Raw genomic sequence first — 27,904 nt, 5'->3', positions numbered from 1 at the left:
ATCAAGTGTTGCATGTCAAACTCAAGTGTTCTTTTGCATATGGCCAAAGATTCATCTAAGATTATAAATCTTCCATTCTGTTCACCTCATATTAGCCAACGGTATACTGGTGTTTCCCAGAAGTAGTTAATGTTCTGCCTCTGCATCTGTAATGTACCAGCTAACTTGACTTCAAAAACACTTCAGGAATTCAGAACAAGCTTTATTTGATAAGCAGTTATAATCACAACACTTAGTTGTTGTCAGGACTGAGGAATTTTCCCCAGTTAACATGAGTAGACAGAGTTCAAACCGTTCACCCATTACAAAAACCTTTACCCCATTTGTCAGCATTTCAAAACATTCTCTTTTCCCAGGTCTCCCCCATACCTTATTTTCCCTCTGTATCAAGCTAGGATTCCCACAAGAACAACCTTAGTAATTGGCAACTCATTTCCTCCCCACACATCTGCTCATTATCCAAGGCCGCACCTGATACACAATCTTTGCTTTCCCCAACTTCACCCACAAGACATCATAACCCGTCATCATGCATTTACACACAAATGTTCAAACACAGTAATCGAGCATTGTAACAATTAAGCATGGCAGGACCATCTCTGGACTATGTTTTTGACAGTATCTGAAGATTTCACACTTTCATAATGGTTAGTAGCAGTTCTAGACCCACTGTAATGAACTTGTCTACTGTATATACTCTGTCTATAAGTCTAAAAATGTATACCCCAAAATTCCAGGTCAACTTATTTACGGGTCACTATGGTAATGTAAAACTCTTTCAGATTTCCCCATACAGTAGGAAGATAGTTTCTTTTTCTCTTGTGCCAAGCAGAAAGAGCCCTGAATAATCAATTGCTTTTAAACAAAACAAAAACCCAAACAGAAACTCTCTCTCACTCTCTCCCACCCGCACTGGCAGTTGCTGTCTGAATGAAGGCTAAAACCAAAGTTGGAATAAATAGCCTCAATTAGAGTCTCTCTTGCTGTATGCACACATACACACACTGAAGGGGTCTCCAAGTTTTACCTTCGACTTATCCACAGGTCATGGCAAAATCCATTATTTTACCCCCCAAACCTGACCTCAACTTACACATGAGGCTGGCTTATAGTCAAGTATATGCAGTAATCCTCTTTTTAAAACTATCTAAATTATTGACAGTGACTACATTTTGTAGCAGTGAGATCCACAAATGCATTATGCTCTGTGAGGTGTACTCTCATCCGTTCTACTGCTTGACATTTCTATTGGATGACTTTACTTATTTATTAATTTATTTATTTGGAGTATTTATATCCCACTCTTTATGTTTTTGAATAAGAAAAGTCTCATTCTTTTTTATCTTTAGTGTCCCTGTGTAATTTTACAATGTTTTTTTCTTCCTGTAGCTGCTTTGAGAGAGGGAGAAGGAGCAAGTATTTTTGTTTGATCTTGTAGCAAAGATTCACCAGTTCACATTTGTTGCTCTCTTCTGCACAGAGCTCTTACAGTATTCCTGGAATAAGGCCACTGGAACTGTACATGGTACATATAGACATCTTTCTTTTAAGTTGCTTTCCTAACAATCCTTAGATGAAATCCACCTTCTTCAGATCAGCTGCGCACTAGAGTGGTGTTGTCATGAACAGTCCACTGTTACCCCAAGATCTCTGCCATTGTTGATTCAGAACCCCCCCCACACACACACACACGCACATCAGCGTCAGGGTGTGCATATGTGTATGTGGCATGAGCATTCCTTCTAGGCACAGCACTGTTTTTCTTTTCTCTCTTTTTTTCTAAGACATGATTGCTTATGTGTTGCCCAACTGTACCAAGTAGAGAGATCCTTTTGAAATTCACTGCAGTCTGGTTGTATTTTCACTGTTCCAAACTATTTGGTGTCAGACATATTTGTTCATTTAATTGCTCATACCTATGGCTAGGTTATTTTATGAACATGATAAGTAGCACTAATTACAATACATTTTCTTTTGTGGGGCCCATTGCATGTCCCCCCCCCCCACACATTGTGAGAACTGCCTCTTCATTCTTATGGTGGTTTCCTGTGGCTCAGCCAGTAACTAATCCATAAGAGAACCTGTCATCTTATCCCATGACTGTGAAGTATATGTTGGATTCTTTAATGGTGGAAATTGTTAAAAGCTTTTGGAGAAGTCCAGTTATGACTTAGTATAATCTTAAAGAGATGTCTGTGCTGTAAAAAGAGAATGCAACTGAAAATGCAATTGTTCCCCAATTTTCTCTAGACAACCAAATGTGAGATACTGAATACTTGTAGGATGTCTGTCTGGAGGACCCTTATACTCATTGGATTAGGTGTTTTAATGTCATGGAACATTTTGCATGGGTATTCGCTGTATATGTGTGACACACACACATATTGACTATATATGTGTAATGTCAGCAGGTGTTTGGAGGCAGTTTTAGATGTGCATCTGTTTTGTTGGTGCATCTGAATCATTCTTTGATGCCTGGCATTTTATTTATAAAGACGAATAATCCCACTATGCCATCAGAATATGCATCACTGTGTGCATCCTGTTAGTTTAAAGAGCTATTGAAGATAATTCTGAGACTATGGGTAGGTTCCCCCACCCCCTTTTCATTATAAAAGTTAATAGCTAAGAATGTGGATGTGTTCCTTAGAAAATTTCCTACCAGGGGAAGGAATAACATGGAAAGAATAGGGTTAGGTTCCTATGCAGCAATAAGGAAAAGCATATTTTCATTCAAAACTAACCATATACACCTTTTAACCTTCTAAAGACCACCTGAAAGCTTCAAAATGTATCTAAGGATGAATTTTTCTTTACCAGTCTTCAACTGTCTTACAGTTCTCATGATAGATCTATGATTTTTTAACATGTTGGGTGTAGCTGGCAAAGCATGCTTATCAGCTCTCACCTTTTCTGCTGTTCATCCATGTTCAGTTAGGGATTCTAGAGGCAGCTGTTTATCTTGCATGTTGTAGGCAGGCACACATAGCTACAGTACAGGGATGTAGGATTAAGCAATCCTACTGTACAGGGACGAAGCCAAGATTTTAGGAAGGGAGGGGGTCCACACTAAGTGCCACCTTTATAATGGAGCTTGGACATGACGGTGCAGCAGCGCACGCCATTCACTGTATCTAACAGAAGGGGGGGTCCGGACACCATGGATACTAGGCTTTTGCGATTGCCTTGTCTAATCTAGTTCATTTATACCCATAACTAACTTTGCTATCTGTTTGCTTTTAACACGTATAACCCACATTTCCTTCAATGATCTGAAAATGGTATAGTGGCTCTTCTCTACTTTTTCTTCTTCTCATAGGTAAGGTCATGCTGAGAGGGATTAGCCCAAGGCCACACAGTGAATTCCATGGCAAAGTGACTCAAACATAGGTCTCCCAAGTCCCAATCCATATATTTAACAACTATACCATACTGGCTAGAGAGCCAGCATGGTGTAATGGTTTTACTGTTGGACTAGGACACTGGGAGATCAGGATTCAAATGCCCTGTCAGCCATGAAAACCCACTGGGTGACCTTGGGCAAGTAATTCTCTCTCAGCCTCAGAGGGCAAGGGCAAACAAATTCTGAACCAATTCTGCCAAGAAAACTCCATGATAGGTTCGCCTTAAAGTCCGTAAGTCCAAAATGACTTGAAGGCACCCAAGAACAACGGCAACACCACCACCATAATGGCTTATTAAAGTCTCTCTAGTCTGTGCAGCCATTGGGCAGAGCCAAGAGATTTTTGTTTCCAGTCTTCTCCCTTGTCATACATGTGAGGAAAAAAGCTCATGACATGTTCCATCTGTCATCATCTTTCTTTCTTCGTCACATTATCCCAGTTCCTGTATTTATTTATTTTTATTTTTCTTCTTTATTTTTGCAGTTGATGGGTTGTGTAGCTGTTCTTTGTTTTTGCCTTTTCTAGTATGGGCAGGCAGGGATGTATCTGGGGTTCTGATTCTTGATAGCAATAGCAATAGCTATTGCTTGTCAAGGCACTGAGATGCCAAAGGGGTAGATTAGCAAAAAATTAAAAGGCAGTGGAAATAAAAACCAGATAAGATTTAAGAAGATGTTAATATTCTCAAGTAAGAAAGGAAAGTATCTGATATACTACAGTTTGATGGATGCTCTAGATCCAGAGCATACTTTGAACAAGAACAGTGATTCTAAGATCTTGTTAAGTGTTCATGCTAACAGATTAACAGAGGTAGTGGTGGAAAATGTTACATATAGACCAAACTAAATTTATTGTAGGATGTATGAAAACCTCATGATATGGCAACCTTAGGGTTGCAGTAAGTTAGAAACAGCTTGAAGGCACACAACAACAACATGTTGTCAAACTTCAAAAATAATTTCAAACTTCAAAAGTACTGTACTTCAAAAGAAATTAAATATTGGAATTACCAAACAAGGGTTATTCTTCTTAAGTCGTGAAAAGGTATTTGACAATTGTAAAAACGTTTCCATTTCGAGTTTTTAGAACCTTTGATTTTGAAAAATACTTTACAGAATGCCAGCCACAGTAATATGTGTGAAAGGGTGCAGTGTCTGAAAAACTGTATCTGCACTTGTAGTTGAGCTTTCAGCCTTAGCAGTTGCAACACAGATTTAAAACTGCTTCCATTCTTTTAACTCAAGTGAAGTTCTTGTTTGTTTGTGTATGATGTTAATCCTTATAATTTCATATCTGTCGGGTAAGAACTTCAGGGGACCTGATGGGAGATAAATCCAGTGAGATTTCAATATACTGTAGAAATTAAGTCAGATGTGTTTGAATTCAATTTACAAATTGCACTAAAATTGATAACAGAGCAATTAAAATTTATTTGTAGTTTGGAAGAACTATGTAAGATAGTAGTGCTTATGTTGTGTTATATAAGTGAAAGAAACAGCTTTTAGATTGTTACAGTAAACATAACTTTATGTAATACATAGATGGAGTAGAAGGAATGAGAGAGTAATGTGGACATGTACATATGTAGATGTTTCTCAGGTAGTATGCAAAAGGGGAGGATTGATAGATAATGGTATGTATTATCATGCTGGTTAGTTAAAAGTTTTGTCTCATGAGAGGACACTTAAGTGGAGACACTTAAAACAAGCTTTCAAAACAATTATTCCCTAAATTGCACACACAATTATTCCCTAAATTGTGCCCTAAATGACACAAAACTAGTAGTATTCTAGTTGTAGTCATCCAAAGGACTAGACTAAGTTGATTCGCCACCACTGTTCTAAAGAGTTCAGCTCTCATTCTATTATGAGTGTTCTAGAGATTTGGGTCTGTTTATTCAGTGAATATATTTATGGATTAATGGTCAAGTGTATTGTAGCCAGATAATAACAGAAGATGTACAGGGTCAACATGTACTTTTATTTAAGTACTTGAAAGACAAGTACTATATTAGAGGGGAAATGCTTCTAAAGAAACTCAGGTTGCTAAGAGTATTTGAACAGCAGATTTTTTTTAAACAGGAGTCATTGTATAGATTGGAGCAGAGATTTAGGAAACATGGAAGTCTGAAAAGGTATTTGGACAGTGGGAGAGAACCTTGATGTATTTATTATGTACTTTCACCTAAGAAAAATCAATTATAAAAATATTTTGAGATGGTACTTCACTCCATGAATTAATTATTTGAACTGTTACTGATCCCACTATTTGGGATCTGATCTGATCTGTTGTTAGGTTTTATTAAAGATTAGGGTCCAAAACAAACTGCAGAAGTAATCCAGTTTGAGACTGCTTTAACTGCCCTGGCTCAGGGAATCCTGGGAAATGTAGTTGATTGTGGCACCAGAGCTCTCTAACAGAGAATTATAGAATCATAGAATTGGAAGAGACCAGAAAGAGCCATCCAATCCAACCCCTTGCCATGCAGGGACTTTCAATGAAAGCATCCCTGACAGGTGGCCATCCAGCCTCTGTTTAAAGACCTTCAAGGAAGGAGGCTTCACTACACTCTGAGGGAGTGTGTTTCATTGTCAAATAGCTCTTACTGTTAGGAAGTTCCTCCTGTTGAGGTGGAATCTCTTTTCCTGTAGCTTGCATCCATTGTTCCGTGTTCTAGTCTCTGGAGCAGCAGAAAACAAGCTTGCTCCATCCTCAATGTGACACCCCTTCAAATACTTCAGTGGGGCTATCATATCACCCCTTAAGCTTCCCTTTTCTGTTTTATAGTTACAGTGCTCATTTATTGAAGGCTGGGAAAAATTGTCAGGTTCGTATATTTAAATCTGCATCAGTGAAATTTAAGAATCTTCGGTATGTTATGGTAAATTGGATTTTCAGTTTTAAAAAATTTGAAATTGCTAAAATCTTGTCATGAAATAATACCTGTCATTTACATTTAATTGCAAATTGCATGTAAAGACTGTGGTTTTGACAGTTTTAAGCTGTGATGAATTTTGCATGTTAAAATGTATGTCAGTTTGGGAGGAGTATATCTAACAGTCCTTTGGGGCAAAAATAGGCAAACAGCCTGCTCCCCCTCCACTTGTTTTTATGGAACCTCCATAACAGTCTCCTGCAGCTGCTAAATTTGGGTGTTCGTGTCAAAAAAAGCTGCAACTTGGAGATAAGAGACTAGCTCATTTCTGAAACTCTTAGGCATACCTCATTTTTGAACTCCTTTAAGAAAAACCCTTTCCTTGACTCAATTACAGTGGTGCCTCGGGTTACGAAATTAATTCGTTCCGCCATTCCCTTCGTAACGCGAAAATTTTGTAACCCGAAATAGCTTTCCGTTAGCGCTGGAAGCCTATAGCATTTGAATTTCGCGCCGAAATGAATTTCGTAACCCGAAAAATATTTCGTAACCCGAAACAGTTTTTGCCAATCCAACTTTTTCGTATCCCGGAAATTTCGTAACCCGCGCATTTCGTATCCCAAGGTACCACTGTAGTCACTCTTGTACAGACCACAACAACCCACAGATTAGGGCTCAGTCATCTCTCAGTGAGGGATCAGGCATTGCAGCAGTGGTTGCTCTTTTGCAGAATGGCAGCAAAGCAGGATTGCTACTTTCTGGAAAGTTAGGAAGATGGAAATTGTTCAGAGAAAGTAATAGAAACTGGTCAAAAGTCAGGGAAATGTTTATTAAGATACACTTGTGTAATGATTTTTTAAGGTGCCACTGCAAGAGGACAGTCAACACCTGTTACAGTTGAAGTAGAGAAGCAGGAGAAGATTAGCTCAATATCATGATGCAAACATACTCCATGATATGGTTATATGATTTAGAAAATATGATGATATTTAATAGTAAAGTAGAATAAAATGAACCCATATATGGCAGCATTGTTTCATCATAAGAGTATCTGACTGGCTTTTTCCAAAGATAATTTGTGTATCAGACAAACTGGAATCAGCTTCAGTCAATTTGGCTATAAAGTGCTGTCCTTCCCACAAATATTACTGTGCTCTCAACAATAAAAATTAAATTTGTTTGAAAATCAGACCTGTGAACTGTGTTTCATTTAACAGTCATTTTTTAAAGGAGTTTCTATCTTTTAAAAATATATATATGTTTCATTATTTGTGTAGTTTTAAACCATTTAATAAAACCTTTAATGAAATGTAATCTGTAATTTTGGGTTATTTTTAAATACTAGTTAGGAAAATCAACAGAATTTGGTCAGGAATGGTCAGGGAAATGGAAAATAAAATTTTAAGTGCCACTTTTCAAGTAGCAAACAAATTCTAGTAGTGGTCTATAGCAGAGGGACAAGAAGAAAAGGGATATGTATTTTTTTTCTTAAATAAGGTAAGCCTTTTTGATAGTCCCTCATTTACGGCTGGAGATTTTTCCTGATCAAAGCACAGCTGATTGAGTCTAAATTGTGCTTCTGAATCTGTATTTCCTGTATTCTGTGTTTTCTGTATTATCCCTGCCTTTCAAGCAAGATAGAATCCTTATGTGGGGAAGATTTCTAGCTTCACTTTGTTCTGTTCTCTAATTAGGCTGGCACTTTTGCAGAAGACACTACAGATACTATCCAGTGAGTCTTAATACAAGCCACTTTAGCTGTTGTGCAACTTACAGTGACTTGTTCCACTGCTGCTAAACAACATTCTATAATTTCCTTTGCCCTTTTAATTGGTGGCTCATGTGCTGCCTGAATAACTCTGAGGAATTTGTGCAATGTTTATACTGCTTTTGGCCTACAGAATTCAGGCTTAATGCAACATTGTCAAAGGCATGGATAGTGAGGGAGAAGCATTCAAATTTGGATATATATTTGATAATAATTCTTAAAGCAGTAATAGCTCAGTAGTCGCAGTGAAACTTTGTGCAAGATTTGGGGGATTCACACGCTCTTGACTACAATGGGGGTGTTCTAGAGAAGAGAACGAATTGTGCCATGGAAACAGAGGATAGAGAAGTACTGTATCTCGAAACATTTTTTCTAGAGCGTGGAATGCAGAAGAATCTAGTAATTCTAGAAGTGACAAGCAATAGCTTTAGTGCTTATACTTGATGGTCTCTGCACAGCTGTTTTGGAAGCTAGTTGGCATAGATTATAATGCAGATCATATATAATGCATATGTATTTATAAAATACAAAACATATATAACATGATGTCCTGATGAATTAAACACACTGTTAATGTATGTTAAAAACCATTCTCCTCTTCTAGGTGGAGTCGTTCATTTTGGATCAGGATGACCTGGAAAATCCAATGCTGGAGACAGCTTCAAAACTGCTGCTGTCAAGTACTGCTGATGGCGCTGATTTAAGAACAGTAGATCCAGAAACCCAAGCTAGGTTAGAAGCTTTGCTGGAAGCTGCAGGTAGATATTCACAGATTCTTACACTGATTTTGAAGAGCAATATATTTATGTTCTTGAGAAGCCAATGTTGATTTTAGAAATTCTAAACCAAAAATGACCTAAAGTACAGCTCCCATGCTGTGAAACACATTGATTTTATTTTAAAAAATGACTAAAAATACCCCCACCCCACCCTATCTCATGTTAGGAAGATTCATCAATGATGAGGTAGGTGGCCTTGGTGATGCCCCACCTATTTAGTGCTGTCTTTTCAAAGCTTTAGGCACCAGTTATAATACTTCATTTTTGGCCAAGTTTTTTCAATTTTGTTTGTTTGTTTTTAACAAACCAAACTTGTTTTACTTGTCCATAACATATGAACAGATAGTTTATATTATTTTATCTTAGGGTTTTGGTTAACTTTATTGCTATCACTGATGTTGATATAATTTATTTCCCCCCTGCTACTAGATGTAACTAACCCATTTGCCTTTTCAGTACATTCATACTTTGTGATTGAAAGGGACATTTTGGTTTATGACTCGATTGAGAATTTATTATATGCTTACAAGTGGTAAAGTGATGTATAAACTCTTAAAAATCGATTGCATTCACAAAATTTGGGTTCTTTTCTTCACTAGTTTAATATGTTTTGGGGGATGTTTCTGGTCTGATTAGGGTGCACATCATATGGCTGACTGAAGTACAGTAATATGAAATAAGAGAGTATGGACTAATTTGGAGTATAAAATAATGCTGTTTTATAAGTACCCTTTGTGGTATTATATTGAAAAAAAATTCACACCATACAAGCAATATGCTAGGTTTATTTGTTAGTATACTGTATAAACGCATGTGGTCTTTTTTTTCTCATTCATTGTTGCTTATCTTCTTGCCTTCTGATCTGAAATAAAAGGAATAGGTAAATTATCCACAGCTGATGGAAAAGCCTTTGCAGATCCTGAGGTGCTTCGCAGACTGACTTCTTCGGTCAGCTGTGCGTTGGATGAAGCTGCTGCTGCACTTACCCGTATGAGAGCTGAAAGCACAGCAAGTGCAGGGCAGATGGACAAGTAAGTGTTATTTATGAAGGCCATTTTTGAGAGTCTTGATAGATGTCCCTTATGGTTTTGCTATAGGAAAAGAATTTTCTACTAAACTTTTCTTATCAATTTATATTTTAAAATATGACACTTCTTATTTAATTCATTTGGCTGTATAGATCTCAGAATGGGAAAACAGTACACAATAGAATTATCTTACATCTCTGGAAAAAAAAGTCTTGCCAGGGGTTAATAGCCAGGTATTGTTTGGTGTCACAAACAGTGAAATACCCTGTCCTCTGGCAAATAACTCTTCTGAAATTGTCTTGTGTCTGGGAGGAGTGGAGAGCTGCAAACACAACTTTGAGGTGGAAGAATAAACAAAACAACAGCAACCTCCAGTGATAAGTGAAGAATTGCTCAACAATCACATCTTTGTTAGATATAATAACTATACCCCCCACAAAAAAAAACCCCATGAGGTAGTGTGTAGTATTCTCACAATCATGTGTTAGCATTTCATCCAATTCTTCCCTAACTCATCTTTTCTCTAGATCATGGTCAGAGAATTCCACAAGGATAGGGAATCATTCTTGTACAGGCAGTTTCATTCTGGACCCACCCCCCCCCCCCCCCATGGATGCCACAAACCACAGGACCCCAAGTGCTTTTGTTCTCAATGGTGGCACATCATGCGTGTAGCCATATTGGCGTGACCACATGCATGCACCGCCATTGGGGAGAAAGGGACAGGACCATCCATGGATGTTCCAATCTTCTGATGGCAAGCTTTTAAATAGAAAGAGCTGACTGTACTGTGTGCTCTGGAAATACTGAAGTATTGAGTTTGCAGTATTGGCATGAGATTGTAAATTTGCACCTCAGATCTTTCACCTAGTAAATCTCAGATGTAACTAACCCATTTGATAGATATTTGAAGACACAGCATGTGTGTGATGGCATCTTAGTGGTTAAAAATGTTATATGACATGCCAAACTTGGATTCAGGTTTTCCGAATGGATTTCATTACTCTTTCTCCTCAGCTTCAAACAGAGCAGAAGTGACTCATTCTGGATAACTCAGAATGTGCTTTTATGGGTATTAATATTGAGTGAATAATAAATTCATGAAGAACATGCAGAGGCTGAAGGAGAAATAACCTCATTTTAGTAATCAGTGGGATTAGAACGTGGGTCTCTCACTGAAGTTCACTTTTGTAATTGTTTACCAAAACCACAGTTACATGATGGGTTTTATGGCCCCATATAATTTCCAGGAGTCTTTACTTATCACATGCATTCATCCTTGGCTGTCAATTCTTTGGACTGAGAGCTGGTACAAACCAGCACTAAAAGCCACCTTGCTGGCAGCATAGGGTCATGGCGTACACATGACGCCACATCAACGCTGCCCAGAAGCCATCCGTCTGCCCACACATGGGTCAGCTTCATGGTGCTCCAGCAACACGGTGTTTAGACGCCATGCGCCGCCTGAGCACCGAAAAGGCAGGGCAGAAAGGGTGGATTTTTTTCTACCCCCGAAAGGAGTGGCATTATACTGCCTTGTGGGCTGCATTTTGCTGCTGCTTTTGGGGGTGGAAAAAGCTGGATCGGGACTGCAGCATGCAGTTGCTGCAGCCCCGATCCAGCGACCAACAGGGTGGCATCAAGCCACCCCTTTAGGGCTGTCTGTACCAGCCCTGAGTTTACAAGTGTCATTTTATCATCACATGAATAAGAAACATTTAAAAAGGCCACAAATGCTGCAATTCTCTCTCTCTCTCTCTCTCTCTCTCTCTGTGTGTGTGTGTGTGTGTTTTACACATCAATCCATTACATTTCACTATATCCAATATATCCAAGTATCATGTCTAGGTCTATATGTGGTGAGATCCTAATGGTACCATTTGACAATTGATACATGAGTTCTAACCATAATTTTCTCTTTCTGTCCATAGCCGCAGCCTAGCAGAAGCTTGCTCAGAAGGGGATGTGAATGCTGTGCGAAAGCTGCTTATTGAAGGGCGAAGTGTGAATGAACATACTGAAGAAGGCGAAAGTCTTCTTTGTTTGGCCTGTTCAGCTGGATACTATGAACTTGCCCAGGTTTGTCTTTTTACACTCTTAACAGTGAGCCTAAAGCATTGTCCTTTGACCATTCCAGATTTCCAGCCTGTCTTTCATCTGGAATCAATTTTATTTTTTTGTGCATACATTGATTTTCTCTCCAATAGACTATTGCCTAGATCCAGTTGCTAGTCCTATCTAGAGTTGAACTATTGAATTAATTGGATTTACTTGAGCAGTAATGTACTATTCAGCATTTGATTCAGTGGTCTACTGATGGTACATTAGTTAAATGCCAGTACTGCAGCCAGTATTGCAGCACAAGGTTGTGAGTTCAATTCCAGGGCCCCAGGGTTGACTCAGACTTATATCCTTTCTAGGTGGGTAAACCCACTGGGTGGTGTGAATGCACCTCACTTTCTCCTTTGCTGTGAAACCTCTTCCACAAGGGATAAAACCTCACTTAATTTGGGCAACAGCAACTTCAACCTATCTCAGAGGGGTTTGTTTCCCAGAACTCTGCCACATGGATACATAGTCACAGCTGTCTACATTCCTGTCTCATTACAGACCAGGTGCTCAGATCCACACCAGTGTGACATTTGGTAAGACAGTGCTGTCATCAGCCCTGGCATGACCCACCTTCTTTAGTGAGTTTAGCTTCTCCCATATGTAAGTCAGACTGACAGCAAAGAAAAATAGGTTGCCTACTTGCCACTGGTTCTTCAAGTGATCATCTGTGTACTCACACAACCCACCTTCATGCTATCTGTTTCTCCAAGTGTCTCAGTGGTGGACTTGGAACTTGGTTTTAGCAAGCGTGCACAACTTATATACACGTGGGTAAGGTTACTGTCATAATGGTGCTCTGGAAGCTTCTGAAGATCTCCACACAAGCACAAAGTGACCCATATGTCTGAGTTTACAGTTGACCACTCAAAGAAACACAGTTACAGTTAAGTGACCTGTTTTATCTTTTAAATGAGAGTCATAAAATATTCTTTATCATAGAACTAAAAAACTGGGAATGACCTCAAGGATAATCTAAACCACATCTGCCAGTGAATGAGATTTATTGTCACAGCATCTGTTGTAGGTGGCCAGCTAAGCTCTGCTTTAAAAACCGTATAAATGCAGAATTCACTATATTTTAAGCTAGTTGTTTGTTTTGCTTTAATGCCTCTAATCTAGAACACTGCTTTGATTCTGGCTAGCTGGCTCTGAACTTGTCATTTGTAAAACTGGTCAAATTGTATGTTCAGTGTAAAGCAGACCATTAGCATAAAATATCTCTCATACAAATCATTGTTCTAAGACTCAGTTTTTGTAAACATTTTAATCAGTTCTCCCCCTCAACAAAACCCCTTATTTTGAAGTTTGAGGGAACCAGCTGCAAAGGACTGTAAATATTAGACATTTCTCTAAAGTTAAGTCATCAGTTTAGTACACAGTATTAGTTGGTTAGAATTATTTGTGAAATTTAAGTGGCATCTGACTCTTTCACTTGCCCATGATCATATCAGGATATAGACCTGATGGGCATGGGGCTCTCTGGGAAGGAAAGAAGGACCAGAATAATTCATTAAAGTAGTACAGTAGTGAACAGCTTGAAAAAAGTAACACTTGCTTATTACGAATATATTGGACACATTTCTTTATTCTGCCTCTGTTGGTACTGCCAACCTTCAGAGCATTGTATAGTTCATAAAGCAGTGGCTCTAATTGTTCTTCTCTGCCCCTTGCAGCTCCCAGTAATATGTATGCATGCAAGAACAAGGTTTATAGATGACTGATTTTTTTTAAAAAAATTGCATGAGAGAAGCTAGAACCAACCAAATCGTAGCTGAGTTAGCCATGAAATGAGATGGAGCATAGGATTGAAAACTGAGGTGGCTGACATTCTTATGTAGCTCTTTCTAAACAAAGTGTTCCAATGTGCATTATATTGTCCTTCTCGGAAAGTAAAATCTCCAGCAGGTGCTGTTCTTTCCTGAAATTTTTTGTTCTTTTGTTGTTATGTGCCTTCAAGTTAACTCCAATTTATGGCAACCCTATCTAGGGTTTTCTTGGCAAGATTTATTCAGAGTAGGTTAGCCATTGCCTTCCTCTAAGTCTGAGAGACTTGCCAAGGTCACCCAGTGGATTTCCATGGCACAGCAGGGATTTCCTTGGTACAGGAGGCGAACACTCAAACCACTATACCATACTGGCTCCATTTAACTTAATTTCTCTTTGATCTCACTACCTCCAGTTGATGATCCCAAGTTTACATATTGTATATATACCTGTAATTCTGGATAATGAATCATGGATCTTACATAGTCATAACCCTGGGACATTGTTAGTGTTGTGTAATGTCACCTAAATACTACATGATTTAAGCACAAACATGATAAGCCATCTGTTAATGTTACTACAATTATTACAGATGTTTGCATGTGTTTGTTTACAACACAAGGATTGCATCTGCATAGTTACATAATACAGTGTGCCCGCACCATACATGGGTGCGCCATATGCGGGTGCACCATACGCGGCTTTAACCTTATGCAGAAGGTTAAGCAGCCATAAGGAGAATGGCGGGCGCGCCAGATGTGGGAACGCTCCCCCATTAAAGCTAATGAGGTTTGAGCTTCTGCGTTTTTCCCCATACATGGGGGGGGTGTTTCGGAACGGATTCCCGCATATGGGGAGGGCCCACTGTAGCTTTGAAGCAACAAAGAGTTGTGTTTCTCTTCAAAGTGTAGCTAATTTTATTATAGTGTAATTTTTTGCGGACTGTAGCAGATGCATGCAAATTTCAGCAGATGAAATTTCATCCAGAAATTCAGGTATGTATATAATAGATATGGTTAAGATTACTAGTTGTAGGCATTGAAGTCAAAGGGAAATTATATTCAGGAAGTTACTGATAAGAGACAGTTATGTTTTTAACATTGGGTATTTGCAAAACTATTGCTAATAACATACATCTTGGTACTAGATAAGTCTCCTAGCACATGTAGTGTGAGAAGATAGTATTGTCCTCATTCATACCTATGGCAATAGACTGTAACTTCCCAGTGAATAACTTGATCAATGTTATCGTTAGTACTTTGTTCTCCTTGTCAACAGGTTCTTCTGGCAATGCATGCTAATGTTGAAGACAGAGGTGTCAAAGGAGACATAACACCTTTAATGGCTGCTGCTAATGGAGGGCATGTCAAAATTGTGAAGTTGCTGCTAGCTCATAGTGCTGATGTCAATGCACAGTCTTCAACAGGTAATAAATATGTTATAATTAAATGTAATAAAAATACAGAGCAACCTTGAAATTCAGTACAAGTTCCATACTTGTTATTGAAGAAATTAATGTTTGCAAAAAGAATTGAGCACAACAAAACAGCAGGACAGTCAAATACACTGATCCCCCTGATCTGAGAGGAGGCATACTAAAGTGCAGCTGGCATAGAACAATTTGCAGAATTGCAAGCCAGTACTCTGAAGAGATAGCAAATGCTGGATCCCAGTACATGACACAAAATGAAAGCTGTCACAATTCATGGACGACTTCTATGATTTTACAAATCTACACACCCTTTTCCAAACTGTAAATAGAATGTTTCTAGGTAAATATCCCTTACCCCAAAATTTGATTTTTGATAAGTAGGTCCCCCTCCTTGCCACACTTAGTGGTTTCTTTGCTATTGTATTGTTGTCAAATGAGGATTGAAGTAGAACATCACTCAATGCCACTTCCCAAATTTAGCTTTGGTCCCTTATTCCCTGCTGAAATTTAAACTGGTGTTGTGGTATACTCTGGCCAACATTTCTGTATCAGTTTGAGGTCTCGGGTTAATATATATCAGGATGAAATGTAATCAGTACAAACAATTCAATATAAAAAACATAGTCCACAGTTTAGAATAAAACTAGTGATGGCAAATTGGATGTGAACCAACATCAGTAAGACACCAATTCATGGGGAAAAAGCAGAGTCTTAATTTGCTTTGAAATTACTGATCCATTTCCTTCTTTTAGACTGAGCAAGTGAGCAGACAGCAAGAGTTAAGAGGCAGCAGCTTTAGGCCCAGGTGCCCCCGAATGTTAACACTGGGCCTCAGTAGGTGCCAGGCAGTGCTTCCTCACCCACAGCCTGTAAATGTTTTCCAGCCTAGTTCTGTGAATTTATCCTAGTAATCTTCAAAATGCTTCTTTCTTATCTCACCTGTGTTTACAGTTGCTGTTAATACAGCTTAATGCTATTGCAGTTCTTCTCCAAGCTCTTTATTTTGGGGGGGGGGGGGTGGAATCAAATTATGGTTAGGTTTTTCTTTCTATATATCATTTGTCCCCGTATAGCAACCTCAGATTTAGACTGGTTTCTTCATGTTTTCAGGAATTGAATTAGAGGTTGAATTGACTTCATTTATTAGTATTTAGCAAGTTTAGGACCTCTTAACTTTCCACTTTAATTTTGAGTGTAGTCAGTAGCAAAGCACCTGCTGTTGTATCATAGTGGTTTAATAAAACCACATCATCGGCAATTAGCAAAATTGATACAAATTACAAAGGGGTGGGGGGTCGGGATTCATTTGCTGTAAAAAAAAAAAACTTCAGGGAAATTTTGAAAAATAATTATTTATTGATTGTTTGCATTTATGTGAGGCCTGCAAGGCAACTCACAGAAAATAAAACAAAGTTAGAGAAAAACCTAACAATGAAATTAAAACACGATTATAAGATTGTTGTTTTTAAAACAATAAACAATATGAAATCATTTAAATATACAAAAATTAAAACTGGAGTACTTATTCACCCCATAAAGTACTTATTCACCCCATAAGAAGGCTCCCTGCAAGCATCTTTTCATTATTATAATTAATGAATAATTATAATTTATTAACAATTTTAATGTTTCATTAAAAGCCTGTTAGAACAAGAAGTTCTTATGCCGTTTTAACAATTAAGGGAGTAAGAAGAGCTGTGTCCTTGATCATTTGTTACTCTCTCTCTCTCTCTCTCTCTCTGGCCTGTTACAGACTGCCAAAATAAAGCTGCTTCGGGTCTCTTTGGAGGTATGCTATTTAAATGATGCATGGGTCCTAAGAGTCCAGAGGTCGCGCCAAAGCCACACTCCATTCCTAAGCACTGGAGTGCAGCTTTGGTGCAGCTTCCGGATTCTTAGGATGCATGCATCATTTAATCAGCAGACCTCCAAAGAGACCCGAAGCAGCTTTATTTTGGCAGTCTGTAACAGGCCTCTCTCTCTCTCTCTCTCTCTCTCTCTCTCTCTATATATATATATATATATATATGTGTGTGTGTGTATGTATATATGTATGTTTGTGGGGGGGCACACATGCATGCATGCACACACACATATTTAGTTTGGATAGCACATGGACAAGGGCACAGCCATTCTTACTCCCTTAACTGTTACCAAACTTCCTTTGGTAAATGGCCTGCTTAACTACAGCTTACCTGTGCTGATGAATATTGATAAGAGTGTTTTTATTGCATACAGAAGAGATCCGTCCATTTGTAAAGTCTGTTACATCATTTTGGTTGTAATAATGAGTCTGTTGCTGCTTGAATGGACAAAAAGTACAGTCTTCCAACTTTTACCTGTAAATATTTTTAGTAAGCTGTAACCAAGTCAAGTAGCTGTTCAGCAGTGTACTTTGAATCCATTTTAATTATTCCCAATAATCTTGGATTTCTTGACCTCATTTTTCAGTTTTAGGGGCAGATATGATGCATATAGTTTGCCATCAATGGACCTCAAGCTAATTGAAGAGTAATTAAAAAGATCTGATCTTTTCCCTTTTTTATGTATATGCTGTCACAATGCTTGCTATCAGCAGGCACCTTTCCAGAATTATTAATTTCTATGAACAGCTCTGACACTAGTTATGGTTTGCCTTTATCAGTTCTACAGGGATGCATCAGGTGAAGAGCTTTGCTTGGTAGGAGTACAAAGATTAAATCACTATTTTCTCAATTTTCCTTTTTCGTACAGACTCTGCTTTGTGCCTACAGAGTTTCACCGGGGTCCCTGGTCTTCTGAAACAGATTTGTGTAAATAGCCCCTTTTCTCTCCTGTTCAAAGACATATTATTACATTGGTTTCCCAGCCTACTACATGTTATCAACAGGAGTTTTTTGACAGTCACTGATTGTGATACTGTCCAGCAATATAGGAATCTGTGAGGTTTTGGCAGATGATGTGACACCTTCCAAGTAGTGTTACTTTTTGTGATTGTACTGTTGAGATACTGCTTATGACAGTTTAATTCAGATGCTTTGTCAGTCCATCTGGAACCACTCCCAAAGCAGTTATCACAACTGGAACCATAGTTGTTATCATTTCTTAGGCAAAATGTTGTGAAATCTTGAGGCCTCCATATTGTTGTTACAGTTCTATCCTGGCCTATAACATGGGATATTTTTGTTGGTGAAGGCTTCCAGATGAAAGACCAGTCAGTGAGTTGAAATGTCAGTGAAAATGATCAGTGCTTAGATATCGAAATGCTGTAAATCTTTTTTCTTTCTTTCCTGAAATCAGGCAACACGGCACTCACTTACGCTTGTGCTGGGGGCTACGTTGATGTTGTGAAGGCCCTGTTGGAGTCTGGTGCTAGTATTGAGGACCACAATGAAAATGGCCACACACCCCTTATGGAGGCAGGGAGTGCTGGACATGTGGAAGTTGCCAGAGTTCTGTTAGAAAATGGAGCTGGAATCAATACTCATTCCAATGAATTTAAGGAGAGTGCTCTTACACTGGCTTGCTACAAAGGTACGGTGTTAACATTCCTCAACCATAGCATTTCACTAAAAAAAAATGACAGAACTGTTTGGTGTACATTGCAATTAATAGGATTTGTTTTTTAAATTTAAAAGAATCCTATTTACTTTTCTGACTTTGTTCCAGCAAATAAAGGGAGAGAGGTTATTATTTTATTTCTATCTAAATAATAATAATAAATGTCATTGCAGTCCAGCCCTGTCTGTATTTGATTTTCATGAAGACTCTTATCCTCTGAGGAAAATAGCTCATTATAACTATTCAGTGCTGGCACATGCTACAAAATAAATTGGCAAGGAATATTTTTACTAGGGTACAGTTAGTGTTCAGTGTTTGTGGTATAGTTCTGTTTCTTTCTGCTAGGAAACGGCATCCTGCATTTGCAGGAGTTGGAAACATTTTGAAGCAATGGGGAAGTTTAGAGCAAATTGCCTATATTACGACAACAAGATGAAGCTTTCTTTTCTAATCTGTAGTGAACAGTGTGAAAAGAAAACAGCTAAGGATTTAAGGCAGTAAAAAGTCATTTTTAAAAGGCTTTCTCTTCAGCTCTCTGTTCTGTTAAAGAGAAAACAATTCTGAAGTGTAATCAGTATTTTGTTTTCCTTTGTGTTTTTTCTGAGAATTTTTACCTATTTGGTACTGGAGATTTTGTGCATTGGAATTCAAAAGCCAATACATGTTTTTTTTTCTGATTTTGAAAGCATGCTCACAGACCATTTGTAGAGTTTAAACATCAGCATTTCCATTCTTATTTTGTGGTTTAGAATAGAAAAAAGCTTACTTTCTGGTAATAATTGAATAACTATAAACAACTCCATAGATTTTGGGAATTTTTTTGCAATTAGTTTGTTAAACTGCATCTTAAGCCCATTAATAAATTTCAGAGATTATGAACTTTGTGTTGTTGTTATTATTATTATTATTATTATTATTATTATTATTATTATTATTATTATTATTTCTTTAGGTCATTTAGACATGGTAAGGTTTTTGCTGGAAGCAGGTGCGGACCAGGAGCATAAAACAGATGAAATGCATACTGCGTTAATGGAGGCATGCATGGTAAGAGGTATTAATAGTTCATAGGGGTCTAAGAATTCAGTATTATTTTCTGTGCCTCAGCAAATTGAAAGCTTTCTGATTGGCCATATTATTAATGAAGTGCATTTAAATTCTAGTGATATAAAACCTGTTTTCTAAGAGGAATGGCAGGAAAAGGGGAAACCCCACAGACGACTTCTTGTTTATCTGGTGGCTTACATCGGTCTTGTTTTAAGGATAGATGCTATTTGTACAGTAGTCCTGTTGCATGACACAAGTCACTTATGGGGTGTAGTAACACTGGGTAGATAGAACAACTCTATTCCTAAGTGATTTCTATGCTAAAACTGTATCCAGGAATAGCTGTGATGGCCATATAACAAAATGCAGTAACATCCAAAATCCACATATCAGTAATACTTTTATTGGGACAACAAAAATGCACAGTATCCCTGTTGCAAGCTTTCAAAGCTCCACTGACTTAAAAATCATACAGGAGGAGGAAAAAGACAAACGTTCATCAAAGACATACATTTTCTCAGAATATTGTGGCTGTTGTCCTCAGTTCACATGATATGAGTGGCAATGTTCATGGAGGCCCTGTAGGTACTGTGAGATTATTAAAGTCCAGGAAATAAACTTTAATTCTATATGTTATTAGACATGAGTAATACTCCAAAGATTATGAAACATGTGTAACTCTGCTGACAATCTAGAATGCATAGCACTTAAAAATAAAATCTTAGAAAGACTTGTGAAAAGGAAATACCTGTACAACTTTAACAGCAGTAGAGATCAGATCTTGTGTGAGCTTTTCAAAACTCAACAGCCAGTTTTGCCCACTTTGTATAAAACATTTGTGAATATGCATATTTGTGAGCATATAAAACCAAGAAAGATCATATAACAAATGTGGGAGGGGAAAAACAATCATTGTGAGTTCTGTTTTTGTTAAGGATTTAGACCAGGGGTAGGCAACCTTTTTGAGCCGGGGGCCGGGTTGCTGTCCCTCAGACAACTGGGGGGCCAAAGCCAAAAAATAAATAATTAAATACTTTTTAAAAAATGTATTAAATAAATAAACCAGGACAAATGTAGGACAAAATTTTCAAATGGAGGACACTTTTTTAAAAATGGAGGACACGCAAAAAATTTGCTGATTTTTAATTTTTTTTAAAATTATAAATGCATGTTTCGGAGGCTTCTATAGACAATTGCCCCCCTTGCCTGCCGCTTGCCCCCCCTTGCCCGCCTCCTCCTGATAGGCCAAAGGCCCCACGCCCTCACGCGAGAGGCCAAAGGCTCCGGCGGCAATCGGCGGCAGGACCGGGCTGGGGCCGGTCCCAAGGCCTTGCCGGGCCACATCCGACCCGCGGGCCGCAGGTTGCCTACCCCTGATTTAGACGTAGGTTCTTCATGCTTCTTGAGGGCTTTCCTGCAAATTCAGGCTGTTTAAATTGGCACAAAACTGCTATGTTCTGTCCAGTATGTGGCAGTATCCTTATGGTTTGCATTCGCTTTGTGATACTAAATAAAAATATGTGGGAGCTTCATCCAGCATTTGCGTAATTAAATTTTTAATGTATTATCTTTGCTTTCTAGGATGGACATGTGGAAGTTGCTAGGTTACTTCTTGATAGTGGTGCTCAGGTGAACATGCCTGCTGACTCTTTTGAATCTCCATTAACTTTGGCAGCCTGTGGTGGGCATGTAGAGCTCGCTGCCTTATTAATTGAGCGAGGGGCAAATCTGGAGGAGGTAAATGATGAAGGTTATACACCACTGATGGAGGCAGCCCGAGAAGGTCATGAGGAGATGGTAGCGTTACTTCTAGGTCAAGGTAACTAACTGTAAGAGTATAATAATCTATGCTAGTAGCAGGGGTGAAAAATTTTGAACATTCTGGAATGTATCTTTTAGGAACCATTTTTTCTTTTTTAAAAAAATTATTAATTTTAAATCAAAATCGTTTTTAAAAACCCTAAAAGGCCAACATTTACAATAGAAAACTTAGACTCACAATATACAATACAAGACAAATACACTCGGCTCTCCACATTCATCAAGAACCCCATGAACGTGGAAAAACGTTAATGTGCTATTTTATCTTTTATTGTATCCATTTTATCTGCTGTACACCGCTTTGATCTATAGGAAAAGCGGTATATAAATAAACAATTTATTATTTTTATTATTATTATTATAAAACCACAAATAATTCCCCCCATAGAATTCTATTAAAGGGACAGATGGGTGGGGAAAGATGAGCATGCGCACACTCCTCTTTTCCCCTGCCCTCCATTCCCTCAAACAGCCATCCATCCAGGAAAGGTACTTGGAAGGGTTGATCCATTCCCCCCCCCCCCTTTCCCGGGCAGATCTGTACCTGGGGAAGGCAGCAATCTGACTGGAAAAAGGGCGATGTTGGCATGTTCAGCCTTCCCAGCTTTTCCCTCCTGGGCTTCCCCCCCCTCCCGGGGGGGGGGGACAAGAGGGAAGAGGAGGAGTAGTGCGCCCACACAGCGGCCTTGACCTTGTGAATAATCAAAACTGTGAGTATCAAAGCCGTCAATGTGGAGGGCCGAGTGTAGGAAAAAACTAAATTTATATACTAAAACCCATACCACAAACTCCAACAGACATGTGATCACAATCAGACAATTATACAAATATAAATATACAAAATAAAATTTCTCTATACCTAAAACAATGACTACCTTTCTAACAGATTTTGCATTACTGCCTACAATTAGTGTCTAATTTCATTTTGCATCTTAATTCTGTTCCATTGTATCACCCTGCTTTATGTGTGTACCCTAATAAAGCAAATGTCTGTAATCTTGTATATCATATTTGTAATTTTTATTCACCAAATGTTGTCTTTTCTCTATCATATTCATCTAATAGTCTCTGAGATTCATCTCTGCAGGACCTCCCCATTGTTTTCCCAAATAAGATAGCATTAAATTCCAATTCTTTTCAAATATTTTATCTGATTTATCTCATAACTGATATGCCAATTTGTCTAACGCAGTTGTCTCATACATTTCCATTAACCATTGGTCATTATTGGGGGTAGGAGAAATCACTGTTCCATATGTAAAACATATACTCCAGAAATGCTACGTCATATGATGAATATGGTTACATTCTTAATATGCAAAATACCAATGACCAATAATAACAAAAAAATAAAAGAAGAAAAGAGAACAGGAAGGAATTTAGCAATGCCTTTGAGACTAACTGATACATTGCAGCATAAGTTTTAATGGACTCCAGATAGAATGCTCTCTAATAGAACTAGTAAACAGCTGATGTAGCTCTGTTCTAATTTATTTGAGAAATTCAATATTTGTATAAATGTTAAAATAGAATATCTCAAAGTTCTATTTCAAAACTTAATTTCCTTTGTATATTTCTTTCTTGAAGGAGCCAACATCAATGCTCAGACAGAAGAGACGCAAGAAACTGCCTTAACTTTAGCATGCTGTGGGGGCTTCTTGGAAGTTGCTGACTTCCTTATTAAAGCAGGAGCTGATATCGAACTTGGGTGTTCTACACCCTTAATGGAAGCTGCTCAGGAGGGTCACCTGGAGCTAGTGAAATATTTATTAGCTGCAGGTATGGAATTGCTCTCTGTATGTGTATGTTGTTCATATTTAGATACTCCTCAAAACACTGTTGAGGCTTCACTGTCAATGGGGGTTATATATTCCCTACTGATTTACTGCTTAATCCTATTATGCGTGCCCTTGCATATAGTAGCATGCCATTTTGCATCGGTATAAATGTGTATGAAATAATAGTGTCAAACCATTGTAATAAAACACAATACTTAAATATTTTTGAAATGCAGTTAAATACTGTAGTCTGTCTTGCTAAACATCATTGAAGTCTTGCATATTTTCTAAATATATTTCATGCTGCTTCAGGAGCTAATGTCCATGCAACAACAGCAACAGGAGACACAGCACTGACATATGCCTGTGAGAACGGTCATACAGATGTAGCAGATGTGTTGCTTCAAGCAGATGCAGATCTGGTAAGCTAACTGGCAAAGCTTTGGACTTTTCCTGCGTTTGTGTATCTATTTGACATTTATTTAAGAAGAAACAATTTTGACTTGATGTATTTCACTTCCGCTGAGAAGAGCAGTAGACTTTCAGCGCGGGTTACATATTCACAAATTACAAAATATAATAACTGTAAAATCAAATTAAATTCACTAAACAATGTACATTAATACTGTAACAGAAAATACCTTTTTGAAACGGTATCAGTGAAAGTTTTTAACAAAAAATGAGAAGTTTTAGCAAGTGTTTGGCTGAGTGGGTGAAAAAATCAGGCATGGTGTCCTAACTAAGGGAGTTCAGAAGTGAATTCCTCATCTAAGAAAAGCCTGAAACCTTTCCCACACCAGTCTGATGTCCTGAAACAAAGGGACACATAACAGGGCTTCCTCAACAGAACTTGAAAGAAGTAGAAATGCTTGTGGGAAGTCTTTCACTTCTGGTATTAACAGATTTGATCTGCAACTCCTGGACTGCTTTGCAGATTGGAATGTAGAAAAGGATCTCTGCATAAGCGTTCACTTATTTGGTCTGTTTTCAAAAGTGCTTCCATTTTATATCAGGTGCTGGGCACTATTCAGGGATACTTTCTAAGTTCCTCAGATAAGACTGCCTCCCTTCTAGTCAGTTGTATGACTCACTTTTCAAAGATACATTCACACAATTCAGTGTTCTCTAAGATTTTCATTCCCTAATGCAAAATTCTCATTTGCAAGTATCCACAATAGTCTCTTAACATTCCATTTTGGGGCAAGGTTCTCTAGGAGTTTTTCGAAGAAATGGATTATATAGATCCATTTCAATCTGCCTTCAGGCCTATTGTTGTATCTAAAACCTGTTTCTGTCATAATCTATGTATTTTCCCAGTTGACCTAAAAGTGGTCAGTCACCTATTGTTGCAACACTTAGTTTGTCTGCCTTCCTAAAGCTTTCCCACCTAGATTTACTCTCAGAATTTTGGTTAAGGAATAATTGCTTATTAGCTGAATTGCCTTTGGGACCTACTTTCCCCGTCCTTCCCCCCCCCCCCCCCCCCCCCCCCCCCCCCCCCCCACCATAGTAGATTATCAGTGTTAAGTACCTTAATTTGGGCTATATTTTTGACTGTTCTATTGTAAAGTAGGTGACTTTATGCCTATAAATGTTCCATTGTGATTATCTAGAAATGAGTGATCATTAACAGAAGATCTAACTGCACAGGCTGTTCAATTCAGAGATAGTAATTACATAAAATAATTGAAAAATGCTGTTTTTCTTAGTGGCCTCTGACTCACCAAATGAGTACATATGCCTTCACGGTTCATCTTTCAAAACCTTCTAGAGCTATTATGTAAACATTTTGGTGGTACCTACTGAATCTCCTTTGGTTTTGGTTGGTGAGAGGGACCCTCCTTCACTCATTGATGACATTCAGTTCTTTGTGGATCAGATATTGAGGGTGGTGAAGGCATTAAACAATGCAGTGGTAGATGTTGTTGTTGTGTCTCTTCAAGTCATTTCCAGCTTACAACAACCCTAAGGCTGAGGTTTTCTTGGTGTGTTTCCTCAGAGGGGATTTGCCATTGCCATCCTCTGAGGATGAGAGTGTGTGATTTGCCCAAGATCAACCAGTGGGATTCTATGGCTGATCTCTAATTCAAAACCTGCTCTCTGGAATCAGAAAGGCACTGGCAGAAGCAGTTGTGCCTAGATGTCATGCATTGTTGCAATCTTCAGAACTTGCCATTAAATCCAGGATTTGCCATTTGATGAGGTTGGTCTTTGTCATTCAGACACTGATTCAAAGCTAGAGCACCTTCATAAAATGAGGACAACAGCCAAGAAATTTGGTCCGTAATCCCAGTGACATTCTTCATCTTGATACTGGCCTTATTGGCAGAGGTCTGTACCATTATACCAACATCAGTATAGCCTCATCAGTGGACATTAGCAAAGGCCAGCCACTTTGCCCTCTTCCACATGCAAGTCTTCCTCCACCAGTCAGTACAAAGAACAGTTCAGGAGAAAACACCAGAACAAGTCTAAGCAGTGAGTTTGACTTCCAGAAGAATGATGTTCTTGCTACCAAGTCTTTGCCACCTCAATTACCACTATTCTGCAACAGGCTCCACCATTTCTACCATGCATCGGCCTCCAGCACCTTTGATCCCTGGGTTTTCAACATCATCAGAAGGGGATAAGCCATAGAGTTCTGGAAGATGCCACCAGTTGGAGTTTATCACGCTAACCTTTCCTTAGCCATGCTGACAGAAGAGGTAGAATCCCTCCAGTGGAAAGGTTCTATCGAGTTTGTCTCATCTGTTGGGCATTCTTCTCCCACTATTTCACTGTGTCCAAGAAGAATCAAGGGTTGTGTCCATTTTGGACTTTCAGGGCATCAATTTATATGGAGAAGGGAGATTGGTTTACAACTTTGAACCTGAAAGTTGCATATTTCCACATCGTGATCAGACTGTCTCACAGGAGCTTTCTCTGTTTTGTGGTGGGGACCTATTCATATTGTTTCTGTATCCTATTATTTGGACTTTGCACCATTTCTAGAGTGTTTACCAAGTGCATGGTGGTGGTGACTGCTTGGCTTTGTCAACAAGATGTTATTCACTTTCCCTATATAGACTATTGGCTGCTCATTGCAAATACACATCAGTAGCTTCTCTCAGATATTCACCTCACTCTCCAACTTCTAAATTCTCTGGGCTTCATTGTAAACCTCAAGAAATTACACTTGGAAGCAACATAGCAAGTGTGTTTCCTTGCAGCACTGATAGATGTTTTTGCTCAGGTAGGAATCTTGCCTTTCAAAGAATCAACCTTTGTTGTTCATACAGTTGGAGAGTGGAGGCAAGAGATTATCAAATTCTCTTAGAATACATGTTATTCACCATGTCTGTAACTCCATTTGCAAGACTGCAGATGAGGTCCTTGCAGGCCTGGTTCCTGTCATATTTCAACCCATTAACTAATTCTCCAAGCAAGCTCATGATACCATACAGCATGCACTACTCCCTAAGGTGGTGGCTGGATTCAACACATGTACAAGCAGGAATGCCATTCCACTCTCCTCAACCCACTGTGGTCGTTACAACCAATGCATCCCTTGAGGTCTAGGGTGCCCACTCAGCAAGTTTGGTGGTAAGGGATCTGATTCATTGACAAGAGAGCTTTTTACATGAATCCTCTGGAGCCACACTGCTGAAGAGATTCTTCAGAGGTTACAGGGAACTTTATTCTCCAGTGTTGGGTTCAGCATCTCAATATAGTTTGGAGCTGATGCTGTCTCCACTCTCTAAGAAACCCTTTGAACTAATGATGTCCTATGATATTTGTCTGGTTAACTTTTGGTGGCTATTACATCTGCAGGTGAGTTGTGTGCCCTCAGGATGGGCCAGCCTTAACTGCAGTTCCACAGAGATAAAGACCACTTTATATAAGAAATGTCTGGTCTGGCCTAAAGTGGTTTCTGCATTTTTCATCTATCAGGACATTGTGCTGCCTTCACTGATACAGAAACCTACTGGGATTTGGAATGAATCTTTCACTGCATTGATGTCAGGAGGGCCCTTGCCTTCTATGTTGGCAGGACTCTTAGACTTTTTGTCTGTTACTCTTTGAAGAGGAATGGATTGCCTGTCTCTTCATAGTGCCTCTCAAAGTGGATGGTTTCCACTTGGCTTATGAACTTGATAGAAAGGACCCACCACAACCACATGTGCATAGCCATTCTACAAAGCCTATGGCTTCTATGTACTCACAGCCGTTGATCTTCATCTCCGTCTATGTACTCACAGCCGTTGATCTTCATCTCCCAGTACAGATTGGATGCAAGATCTGATGACATATTTGGGAGAGCAGTGTTTTCTTGCCTGGCATGACACTCTTATCTCCTATGATTAGTAGTTTGCTGGTCTCCCAAATTTTTAAATCACAGAGATTGTGAAGAAGGACAGGTTGCTTACCTTTAACTGTAGTTCTTCATATGGTCATCTATGAACTGCCCAATATCCCCTTGTTGTATCCCCTATCCCAAGATCCTGGGCTGCTTAGATGCTTGCTGCTTTAGCATCCATGAAACTAAGGGTTTAGGTGAGATGTGTGTCTGATAGGTG

General features: G+C 38.7%; 1 protein-coding gene across 4 annotated transcripts in view; it reads left to right on the top strand.

Moving 5' to 3' along the window:
* Nucleotides 1–27,904, top strand: part of ANKRD17 (ankyrin repeat domain 17) — an 87,348-nt gene that overhangs the window by 16,044 nt on the left and 43,400 nt on the right. For all 4 annotated transcript variants that reach the window (XM_042472712.1, XM_042472710.1, XM_042472709.1 and 1 more), the window contains exons 2-10: nt 8,652–8,805; nt 9,701–9,857; nt 11,786–11,933; nt 15,009–15,156; nt 18,442–18,675; nt 19,655–19,749; nt 21,331–21,568; nt 23,158–23,349; nt 23,661–23,770. In XM_042472712.1, coding sequence (XP_042328646.1) covers nt 8,652–8,805; nt 9,701–9,857; nt 11,786–11,933; nt 15,009–15,156; nt 18,442–18,675; nt 19,655–19,749; nt 21,331–21,568; nt 23,158–23,349; nt 23,661–23,770 — 1,476 coding nt within the window. The remainder of the gene's footprint in view (nt 1–8,651; nt 8,806–9,700; nt 9,858–11,785; nt 11,934–15,008; nt 15,157–18,441; nt 18,676–19,654; nt 19,750–21,330; nt 21,569–23,157; nt 23,350–23,660; nt 23,771–27,904) is intronic.

The sequence above is a fragment of the Sceloporus undulatus genome, chromosome 6 (assembly GCF_019175285.1).
Source record: "Sceloporus undulatus isolate JIND9_A2432 ecotype Alabama chromosome 6, SceUnd_v1.1, whole genome shotgun sequence".
Lineage (NCBI taxonomy): Eukaryota > Metazoa > Chordata > Lepidosauria > Squamata > Phrynosomatidae > Sceloporus > Sceloporus undulatus.
Note: the sequence above shows the minus strand (reverse complement) of the source record. Positions and strands in the feature narration are given on the sequence as shown.